This window comes from Chroicocephalus ridibundus, chromosome 2, assembly GCF_963924245.1.
Source record: "Chroicocephalus ridibundus chromosome 2, bChrRid1.1, whole genome shotgun sequence".
Taxonomy (NCBI): Eukaryota; Metazoa; Chordata; class Aves; order Charadriiformes; family Laridae; genus Chroicocephalus; species Chroicocephalus ridibundus.
Window position 1 is genome coordinate 55,946,140 of NC_086285.1, and position 12,180 is coordinate 55,958,319.

Consider the following 12,180-nt stretch of genomic DNA (forward strand, 5'->3'; position numbering starts at 1 on the left):
AATGAGATAATAACTTCAAAATATTGCCAGAAATGTGCTGCAAATGGAAAGCGTGCATTATATTAAGCTTAGAGACTAGACTGCTTGTTTCTGCATTTTTGCTTCCGACAGTCTTTGAAAAGCAGGTTGTTTGCACTAGTAACAGAAATGCGATTTTAAGAGGGCAGAAAGATGCACTAATATTTATATGAAGCCATAATACAGCAAAAAATGATATGGGCTGTTATTCTACTGTATTGCCAGAGGACGGTATTGATCTTCGAAGGGTTAAAGTGCTACCGGGTTACATTAATGTCACCCTTCAGCAATCACTGGCCAATAACATATCAGCAATCAATGCTGCAGCGTGTTGTTCACGACACTCAGTTTTTGGAGACAAGTGGCTGATCTATTTTGACAAGAAGAAAAAATAGTCTCGGAAATTCTTGCAAATCTTAAGAGGGGAAGATATATGAAACAAACTGCTTCCATTAGAAAAAATGGTAATGTTTGCCTTCATAAGTAACAACATTTTATGTCAGTTCAGTGGAGCAGTGAATGAACCAAAACTCTGCTAACCTTCAAAATGGAAAGGATTCCGTAAGTAGGATTTACATAGTCTGAATATTTTATATTTTGAGTGCTCATCACAGCTCGCACAAACTAATACTTAAATATATATTTCCAATAAAGAAAACATTTGACTTCTGGAGGAGTAAAGCAGTGAGACACGTTTTGGCTTGTGAGTACAGACACGGGTTTCGCAGCCCCTGCTCCTTTTTCTCCTGTTAACAATTTTCTTCTATCAAGTTCTCATAATTTGTGCGTGTCCAAAGAAGGCAATGCAAGCCTCTTCACAAAAGGAACTTAAAGAAAAAAGATAATAATCAGGAACTCAAACAGCCATAAAGTAAAAAGTACAAAGGGGAAAATAAAAAATAGAGGCTGTGAGAGCACGCGAGGGGTTAAAGTTCTGACCACTGTCTGCATATATAAAATTATATCACCTTATCTGAAAAGTTTAGGCTCAAAAGAAAAGCCTCGGTTAAAAATACCTTTTAGGTTTATTAAATCTTTAGGCTGAAGATTACAGCAAGTGTTTTGTCTTTGGTGAGTAGCTGTTTGTCTCACTTTATTTACTTGGTATTGGGTATTTGTCAATGTCATTTCATATCTGCAGAAAATTCATACGTTGTATGGAAGTATGTATGTGTGTGAGTGTGCTGAAGGTCACATGACTGTTTCATCCTATTTGGTGGAGCAGCTTGACTTTTTTTCCCTGGCTTTTGGTGATGGTTGTGAGTGCAGAAGTTGATTGACAGATGCATGCCAGAAACCCCCATTCTCCTTTTCAAAGACTACATATGATGGATTGCGATCTTTCAGCTCAGCAGGACACAGGGACCATGCAAGCTGTAATTGGTCAGGTATGGAGTCAGCCATTTCTCAACTCCCCTTTTATTTTTTTTTTTTCCACAAGGGTCTAACCATATGATTCACATAATTCATATTTACAGTACCATCTTTCTATCTGTATCTTCAGCTACCAGTGAGTGTAGTACTGAAAGTGAGAAAGGCAAAAGAACCACAATAATCTGGCCAGGGAATCACTAGTTAAACCTAAAATACCATGCTTTTCTTCTAATAAACCCGGTTTATAATTTAGTCTGAGCTTTGCCAAATCAATCTATTTATTAATTTACCGTTGTATTTTGTTTAAATGTGCTGAAGTAGAAGAACTGAGGAGTGGAAGTGTTATGTTTGCTGGGGAGTTGCTTTCTATTTCTAATGCTGTTCATTATTTCTATATTGACTGTATTCCTGTACTACAGGCTGTGGATTTTTTATTTTTTTTTCTTTTTCTTTTTTTCTTCTTTTACTCCTAACCCAGATAATGTGTGATTGAGCTTGGTAAATGTAGTAGTCTTTGCTGCTGCAGAGGGGCAGCCTGCAAATTAAACACTGCCACAATCTGAAAGGTCCAGGTGGTCTGCTCGTGCTTCCTAATGCAATCCAGCACAACAGCTTTAATAAACAGCTCTATTTAGTTCTCCCTCCCTGTATCCAGGGAAGTGAACTGGTCTGGGGCTGCTGTGATGAAATGCCAGAAGAATATCTCTCAAAGGCCTCACAAGCTGATTTTTAGAGCTTTTCCGTTTTGTCGTCTTTGTCTTCCAAATGGGTCAGTGAGTCCTTCTCTTTCTGTTTTGTGATTTCTGATAAGTCTGTAGTTTTTATGTGTGTGTTTTAACCGTGCTGTTTCTAGCTGTAGCCAGAAGAGAGAAGAATCATTGTCTTTTCATTTGCTTCAAATAATAACCTGAAGTGGGGAAAGAAATTAAATTATTTTCTCCTGTAGTACGGGGAGGGCTGTTTTCCTATGAATGCAGCCGGAGTCGGATGAAGGTGTCTGTTTTTCTAACAAAATTTTGTGCTCAGCACTTTCTCATTAACTACTGACTTGTAAATCAGTCTCTGGCAAAGGGTATTTTTTGAACTCTCAAAAGTTTGTGGTTTTTTGCATATGTTTCCAGTGTAGTGAACGCATGCTGCTGAGGTGATGACATAGTATTTGTGTTTCCTATATGTTGATACAATGGTGGAAAAAAATGCATCCTACGCACTGTTTTCAACTAAATTATGGCAAAGCACAGAAGTCCCTCAAAGCACATGGTTTATTAATACCATCGTACACAGTAATGCATTTCTGGGCGGAAAATGTCAAATATGTAATACCATGTTTACCACAGACTTTTATTGCTTTAAATATTTTAAAAATAAAAGATACATTTTTTATTAAAAATCCCCCAAACATTAACAGCTTTATATTAGGCTGGCTTATACCTAAAAAGTGGGGCATGTTTGCCAGTATTACATTGTGTGAAAATATGTATTTTAGAGCGGGTTAATTACCTTTTTGTGGAAACTTGGTCAGTCTTAAAGAAATATATTTAGTAATTCTAAGGCAGATAAAATGGCAAGGGTTTGAGCAAGTACACCTGACAGAAAATATACCCTGAAACCTTGAGAAATCTCAAAGCTTGTAATATCTCTTTAATGTAACTTTTGCTTTGGCATGTAAGAAAGTGTAAGTTAGCTATTTTATGTTTAAAGCTCGCTAGCTCTCGGAAAGTGGTTTTGAGGCTGGAAAGGGTAGGAGCATGTTTTTCTCTGTGTAGCATTCCATATTTCGTCAATTAAAAAAAAGTTCAGTGAATGTCTGGAAAAATGTTTATATTGTGTGTTAGTGTATTTAATTTCCTAAAAATCAATAACAAGGGCATGCACTTCAAAGAAAAATACATTTCACTATTTTAGGTGACTAACTTCTTTGGGCTTTTTATGTCAGAATTTATGGATACTATTATTGTGCAACTTATTATGTTAGGTGTTTCAAACATTTTTTTAGATCCGTATGTGTACATATTTACATATTGTATGTGTAAGTGTGCACACCCAAATGTGTTCATAAATCCACAAAATATCCAGGAATGTTTTGCTTTTGATTAATTGTCCAGTGTTTGGTTATTAGCTACATGGCAAGACAGAACAAAATGGTGTGGGTTTGTTTTTTTTTTTCCCCCAGGTAAAAATGATGTATTTTCTAATAGTATAATAAAAGAGTTACTTAAAACTTGGGAAGCACAGAGCAATCAGTGTAATTACCATACATTGCTGGAAATAGAAATAGACTTTCTCTATGGACTCTCATACTCAGCTGACAAGAGAAAATAACTATCAAAAGATAAACCCTATGCCATAAAATCTTTCCACACCGTAAGTCTATATTTAGTATTGATAAATAATAAATATTTGTATATTCAGTATGTGTATATTTTTAGAAGATACATTTCTTTCCCGACACTATTGTTTTAGAAAAAGTTCTTAAGAGTCCTTGTTAACTTTCAAGCCTCCAAAAGCAGAAACTTTAAATAAATGTTTATCATTTGGCCTTTTTATTTCAGAATTGTATTTTTCTCCAGCTGCGAGAACTAAATTTTGTTTTGACTAATCCAGCAGATGTAGCTTTAAATTCAGTCTTGTTTGCTGCTAATGGAGTGTGAACTTGCCTAATTAAAAATTCGAACTATACATGTATATCTCTGCTCCAATGGAGATCAGAAACACTAACAGTTATTTGTAGTTCAAACACTAGTCTGTGTATGACACGAAAGTAATAGCAGGAGCATGCTGATTTAAAGGCATTTTCAACACCAAGTACTTGTTCATCATTAAATGTATTTTCCACTTTTTTTTTTTTTTTTATATTCTTGATTTCCTCTGTCTCCGAGCACCAGTGTCCACAGTGGCTCCCACTGGTGATGGCAATGGTAGGCAGAGTGCTACAATCCTGACCATTACCTAGCACCTGGGTATACTGGCTCCAAGGTGCGGAATTGCTTGTATACCTTCCCTCTGGATTTTTCCTCCCCCAAGCAAGCAATTAAACAGGCAAGTACTCTGAAGAACAACCTCCTTGCCTAGCGTGTCAAGATCTAGAAGCTCATTGCTCATTGTGATTTTGATTCATAACTGGTGTGTTTGGAATGAAACCCCGATCCCTGTCAGCAGTAGTCTGTAGCATCCTCCCTTGCACGCTGAACCATAATACCCGTTATTTCTTGAAAATGTGTTTTGCTCTTATAGAAACTATTAGCTGGATTTTTATGCCATATTCCTTATATATCCTGAGCCCATCTAAATGAACAGGTAATTAAATGCATCATCTAATTATTCCAATTATGCTGTATTTTCTCTACCTTGTATGCTTTCTAAAATCTGTACTGCACTTTTTTTTCTCTTTTTTTCCCCATCTTTTTTTTTTCTTTTTTTTCTTTCTTTTTTTCTTTTTTTTTTTTTTTTCAGACCTGAGCTTGTGAGTGACAGGTTAGTTCATCAGCATTACAGCCCTCCTGTTTTTGTCTCATCTCATGCAGACAGGTCACTGTGTCCAATCACCCTTCTGGCTCTGCTATCCCCGGGGGAGCCCAGGCCAGCCTGCCATCTTGATCCACCGGCCTGAGGGCCCGGGCTGGCTGCACATTTCTGTGTTCACTGGTTCCTGCAAATATACTAAAACGGGAAGGGGAGGGGGTGGGTGTGGGGGGGGCGGCAGCTTAAATTAGATCTCTGTAAGATGAGAGGAAGTAAATTAGGTAACCTTCTTCAAATAAGCAGGCGTTTGCTGTTATTATTGCTATGTTTGAGTTCTCTTACTACATGTTAACCGTGTTTATTTTCTATATTTCAATGGTATCCTCCATGTGATCTCATCATCTAGTGAAAGCTATTTATGCTATTTATGCAAGGGTAAACATGCATGCTTTTCCCATAAAGTTCTGCTCTGAAGCCCAATTTATGAGACTGGTACATTGCTGCAGCCAAGGTGGGTCTTCCTGTTCTGTATTTTAGCTTGTTGGGGTTTTTTTGTTTGTTTGTTTGTTTTTTCCCCACAATTAACAACAAGAGAGCAGGGGAGGTAAATGTTTTGGAGAAGCTGTTCATTCCTGTAACTCACGGGTCACTTTTCAGAAGTTTGATCTGTTGCAGTGTTGTTTTGTAATGCAGATCAACACACATCCAGGAGTTTAATTTTTACCGAATGAAGATCAGATCTATAATGTTAGTTTTTCTTGAGTAATCTTTAAGTGATTCTTCTTGTAGTAGTAGGGGAGGTCTTTTTCTTTTGGAATACCCATTTCCATCTCTAATCTAATATACAGAAGTGCCTAGAATGTATACAAACAGAACAGAACCACCTTACGCATAAATTTAAGACCCACTTTTATAATACAGCAAGGAATTATGCCCTCTTGTCTACGGTTTGGGACAAACCCTGCTCTCTCTAGCAAGAATTAGACCTATCACTGTAAGCATGACTACTTGCATAAGTAAGGTCAGACTACTTGTCCCCTTGTCTGCTTAGTGTTTGTCCAGCACAGACACTGTTGTCCTTTACAGTCACCAGCAGTTGTTTTCTGCAGTTTGAGACTGTGAGAGAGAGATTTATGGACACGTACACACTGACTGTTGTTTTCAGTAGTAGAGAGACAATGTAAACAATAAGAATCACGTTTGAAAAACTTCAAAAACATGTTTTTTAATATTTATGAACAAGCTGGTACTCTGATAATGAAGCATTCCATCTCCGCAGAAACGCACTGTTTTATACCCTCTCTAGTATACTGTGTCCTTAAGAATTATTATTGTAAGGAGATGCAGGAATGTGGCTGTAATATTTTACAGTATAAATATTTGTTGTAGAGGAGTTTGGATCTTGTTAATTTAATATATGTAAATTCTTTGGTCCTAGGCCTGGATTCCAGCAAAAGAATGCGTTTCTCTGTTGACTTTTGTTTTTACAGCAAAAAAAATATGGATTTTTATCATTTTCATTCATGCTTAAAAAGATTTTTTTTGTTTTCACACCAAAATCGTGTTTTAATTGAAATCCGCCCTCTAAAAACATCTTTACTCATTTTTTCATATTAAATTTCTTTATTCTTTTCTGCGCTACTTTGCTGTCTCTTGTTAGTTTGTGGGTCAGGCCAATTAAGAGGTCAAAGCTTTAAAAAGCTGTGATTTACACTCTGTGTATATTCACTATTATTCTAAGAGAAAAATGAAGTATGTCAGATGAGTCAGATGACCTTTAAATTGCTGGACAAGTGACACTCATCCAGCGATGTAGATTTTTATCTTTTGGCAATGCATTTACATTCAAGTACCTGTGCTGTGTTTCCTAGATTGCAGACCGATAAACTAAATACCAGTCTGGGACACTTTTGTATGTACAGTACATAGAAGTGACTGTGCTGAGCCTCTTATCTTACGCTGACCTGTAGCTGTAACAAGACTTTTATTTTTCTTTTCTGATCTGAACTGCAATTCAAATGGAAGAAAATAAAAGGACAATCGAAGACAAACTGTAGATAGCATTTTCAACATTAGATGAGGACATAGCAAAATACTTTTTTTTTTTTTTTTCTCCTGTGATTTACATCTCTTGGTGACATTTGCTTGTAATGCTGCTTCTTACTCTGAAATTGTAAAAGTGGCAGGAAGAACCTCAGATCAGTCAGTTCTGAATATGTGCCATTCTCTCATTACAGTTAACGGGACTCAAATGTGTACGTAAAAGTTGCTCAGGAAATCACTTAAGCCCATATAAGAAGTCTGCAGCTGCTAAATCTTCAGGTGCACAGTACAATACTGAACTCAGTGGGACTCCTCATGTAAATAACACTTTGCAGGATCTGGTCCAACTTGCCTATTGAGTAACTGTCATTGCTAATAAATACAACACAGTCTGGTTTAAATACTAGCTGAATAATTGCAATGCAAAGTCGTTTATAATTAGAACTGACTATTAGGATTAAAGACAGTAACTCTAGGCTCTTGAACACTTTTATTTTTTGAGGATGTCAGGGCTACAGGTAAATGGACTATAGCTTCGGGCTTTTTGTTTTATCGTTGGCTTTGAAACCTCTGTGATATGTAGGACTATTTCTTCAAAAGAGAAAGATTAGTTGTTGATATTTGCTGCTGATTCTCTGTTGACTGGTAGTGCTGTTCCATAGGAGAGCTTTATCTAACTGTTAGATCAAAAGAAAAATTTGAAGATCAAGAGACTGTTCTAAATTTCTAGCCATTTTTAAAAGTGGGAGAAAGTGTATTAAAAAACAAAACAAAACAAAAAAACACTAAAGGGGGAGGGGAGGACATGACCCAAAAAATCTTTAGTCCAAGCCATGGTGAATGATATAAATTAAATTTTCTTCAGCTATTTAGAATATGTTTTGTGGTTACTAATAAGCCTGTATTTTCTGTCCCAGAGCGGTACAATTTGTATATGCCATTCTATATTATAGCAAAACTAGGTCCCACAAACTTTTATGCGTAGTCTTCCTTTTACTGGCATGAGTACTAGAAATGGATGTCATTAACATGGGTGCATATACTTAAAGTTGAGGAAATGGATTTTGCTCTGTGATGTAGTTGCACAGCTGTCCTATGCCCTTTGCTCATGTGAATGAGGGTTTACAGGGTAGGATGCTGTTAGCTGTTCTTTGTCAAAACAGACGGGACTTGTCTTGATGGGCTTTCCTGTAACACCTTACTGTAAAAGAAATCCAATAATTTGATAAGCACTGCTGCGAAATCTGACTTGAGAGAGTAATTTTTGATCCTGTGGTATTTCCAGAGAGTGTTACCTAAGCTATTTGCTAAATATGATCTATTCCCATAGGTAACTCTTGCCAGGATGGGGCTCTGAACCCACAGATAGGGGAGGACATTGTAAAGAGAAACATGTCCTTAAGCAAAAGAAAAAGAAATGTTAGAAAGGAACTTAATGCTACTTCAGTCACTGATTCCATCACGTAAATTTTATTTTACAAGCTTCTAGCATTTTCAAGGACCTTGGACTCATGTGTGTTTAGAAGACACAATCCAGCTGTGTAATGGCACTTCCAAAAAGGAAATATTATAAGGGCACCAGTAAAAGACAAAAGTGGCTTTTTAGTCACCCCCTGCTATGGAAACAAGACTTTCAAGCAATAGAAAATAACAGAGCATGAGGTTTTTACGAGCAGATTAGTGAAAGTCATGTTAATACTATTACAGAACAGCTGCTGTTAGACATACTGTAAGAGATAATTCTGTATCAGAATGTTGTCCTTTTCACTAAACTGTAACTGCTTTTCCACTTACTGAGCCAACTTGCGAAGCTCTAACTTGGCTTTTACTTGAGCTTTGCTCATGTTTCATGTGCAATGAAGTATGGAGGATTTTTAGCAGAATAAAAGGTCTGATTTTTAGAAGCTGGCGGCTTTAGCCCATTTCTGGAAGTCATCTCTTCTTTTTTTCTTGGGGGGAGAGGAGGAATAAATTTGCAGCATCAACTAAGACTGAAGCAACAATATTAATGACCAAAACATTCATATCCTTATCTCGAGCTTGTGACTTAAAATCACATTGTCTTCCATCAATGGCAAACTAGCATCAACACACTAAATGCTGTGATTGTTGTTTTTTTCAGTTTATAACAATAGAGAACTGTGTCTGATTGTTACCAAATCCAACTTTAAAAATAAAAATGGCCTAAAGATGCATCAAATAACTCTGATACTCTTTAAGTCTGGCAGTTCTGAGATGCTGTTGCGATGGCTATAGCTGTTGGTACTGGAACAAGACGCTGCCAAGTGCTAAATGCTTACAGTGTCGTGAACTTCCCACTGGCTTTGTTAGGCAGGACTCTGTTCCAGCAAGGGCTGAATGTTTTTTTCAGTCTTTGAAGGCAGAATCAGGCCCTGAATCACACAAGGGGAAATTTTTCATTTGATCCCTGACACCCCCCCCCCAGCTCAGACATTGTTAATGAAGGAAAAATTGTGAGGTTTCCTGTGAAAATTGTTCTGTTTAAAGTTAAATAAAATAACTTGGAATAAAGGAGAATTATGCTGCTCTAAGAAACAAACAGCTATTGCAAGACTCCTGGCTGTAGTCTTCCCTTCCCTTCACGGTGCTCATCCCTTTCTGTGTACAAAACGTGCTTCACATTCTTCAAATGGATTATACAAAGCAGAAATAATATCTGCAAACAAGAAGCTCCCAGTTCTTTTGGAGGAAAGGTTGAAAGTTGTGGCAAATGTAAAAGTGGCTTCTAATGTGGAAGAATAAAGCGGAGAACATCAAACTCATTTCACTTAGTGTCATTCATGATGATTTATCATTATAGTCAGGGCAAACTGTGATCTCAGAGCTGAAACAATTTTGTCCATTAAGACGAAAAAAACAGCCCCAAAAACCAGAATGTTCCAGCTTGGTTCTTATATCCTTAGGGTTGTAATATTGAATTCAGAATTGGGGAAGCTTAATCTTGCGGCCAGATTTGACAAGATGCTGGTTGAACAGTAGGCAGAAGTGATGGTTTGTGCGTTGTAATGCCCATGGTGGGAAATAAAGAAAGATAAGAAGATTTTTTTTCCAGGAATTTGGATGCAGTAGTCACCACCTGCTCCAGCTTCTCACACAAGCACATCCACAAGTATCCCCACAGACTTAGCAAGAAAGCTCACATGAGGACCATGCTGTGCATTAGACTATGTGACACTAAAGGCTTGGATCTCACCTGGCTTCAATGGGATAGAGACACGTACAGCTGAAATAAAAAAAGCCAGTTCTCTGACTCCACTCAGTTAATCCTGGAGAGTAGGAATCTTGGGGGGTGGCAGGGGGCGGGTAGTGGTGATGTAGGCAAAAACCCGGAGGCTGCATCTGAAATCTTGGAGGAGCAAGCAATGGACTCACTGGCAGATGTTTGGAAAATAAGACCTGGATTTCGAATAGTCAAACAGCAACAAAAAAAGAGGCTGAAGACTGGAGTTTCTTCCCCTGAATATATTGGTTTCTGTTTATTTTTTTAAGTTCATGCTGGATTCTTAGCAAGAGGAGAAATTGAGGGTTGCCCCCTAACTAGGGATTTAGAGTGACTCCGTAATGAATTTTAACCCAAGAGGCACTGTGGATATTCAGCAAACCTTTGTTCTATTCTGCTCATGTCCTTATGCTGGTCCCATCACCGTAGTTATTAGATCTCAAAGATTACATTCTTTGATCTAGTGCTTTCTAAATCCTTAAACCACGGTTTATTTATTTAAAAGGTTATATCCAGCATTGGATTGGATTGTAAAGTACCCTTTGACTCTTTCATGAAGGACACAGTACAAACACTTGCTGCCAAAGGAGTATTTCCTTCTGACCATGAAGCACCACAGCATTTTATTGAATTAAGAACTGCACAAGGATCTGTGCTTTTAATCTGGACAGTGTGTTGAGATTTATTTTTTTTACCTCATTGGTATGGTGATGTCGTTCATTTCTGATACAACAGACATTTATTGGTGTATGCAGGTGAATTTCAGTTATGCTCTAAATTAAAAAAAAACCCTGCAAAATAGCCTCATATTTCCCCAAGAAAATAAAAGCACACTAAACCTCGAAAAATGACTACGTTCAGGATGTGTTCTTGGGATTTCTTTTTGATCTGGTGTTTACTGGGGTTCATCACAAGTAACTCTCTGGAGCTAAACAGAGTTACATTTGGGTAAACATGATCACCAGCAGCTTTTAAGCGTGTTCCATCAGATTCGGAACCCCTTACATGAACAAATTTACCAGTGTAGTCTTCAATGCTTGATTAATTATGAACTGTGTGATGTGACTCCCAAGCTAACCAGTGAGAAGGCACAGAAAGCAAAATAGAAGGACACTAAAATTGAGCCCAGTGTGCTCCTTTCTGACTGATATTAATTATACTGTATACAAACTGGTCTCTTTTTTTTTTTTCCCCGATCAGTCCTGCAAGCCAAACTGTAAAAGTTCTCATGTAATTTCCCTTAATTCTGGAGAAACCAAGACTGAAATTGGCACCTGAAAAGAGAAATCGTATTAAAAATAGCTATTATCGTTTCATTTTTTTAATGCTCGTGTTTGGTTATTTTTCTTTTTTGAGAAGCTCAGCCCCTGGAGATAGTAGCCTGATTCTACTTTATACTGAGACTTCTTTATACCATCTGGTATTACAAACCAGCTGTAAAGTGGGTGTAAGAGTAGTTTATTTATGTGTATATCAAAGCTCTTCTATATTTCCAGAATGGTAGAAAACCACCATAGTGTCAATGGGAATAAGGCCCAAATAGATGGACTGGAATTTCCAATTTTTCACATGGAAATGAAAAAGGGATAGGCAGAAATCAGACTGGGGGAAGAGAGGAAGGATCAAGCCTTATTTAGCAACAAATTGGCATTCATTAACATCCATTCGGAATTGAAAAACAGACAAGGTGAAAGGGCCAAATCCTGTTTCACTGGTCACCATCCATACCTTTACTGGCAGTAATGAAAACATGGAATGGAGGGAAGTGAGCGCCAGTCAAACCATAGTAGTCAGTACCTCACGCCACAACCAAAACAAAATAAAGGCTGCTTTCTGAATCAATCAAATGCATTATGGTTTTAAAATTCTCTCTCTCTCTTTTTCTTTTTTTCTTTCTTTTTTTTTTTTTTTTATTACCCCATGGTCTGCAGTGTTGCTCTCTGTGACATTTGACAAAGATCTATGTTTCCAGAGCATTATTCAGTTAGTACACCTGGATTAGTGAAAAAGAAAACAAATGAAATTCATAGGAATTAATGTCA

General features: G+C 37.3%; 1 protein-coding gene across 3 annotated transcripts in view; it reads left to right on the forward strand.

Annotated features, from left to right (window-relative positions):
* The first annotated feature begins 1,270 nt into the window (after positions 1 to 1,270).
* POU6F2 (POU class 6 homeobox 2) overlaps positions 1,271 to 12,180 on the forward strand; it is a 313,991-nt gene continuing 303,081 nt past the window's right edge. For 2 of the 3 annotated variants that reach the window (XM_063323941.1, XM_063323942.1), the window contains exon 1: positions 1,271 to 1,406. In XM_063323941.1, the coding sequence (XP_063180011.1) occupies positions 1,302 to 1,406 (105 nt within the window). In that variant the 5' untranslated portion in view covers positions 1,271 to 1,301. Of the gene's footprint in view, positions 1,407 to 2,005; positions 2,162 to 12,180 lie in introns of those variants that run through there. The other variant, XM_063323943.1, reaches the window with a different exon arrangement.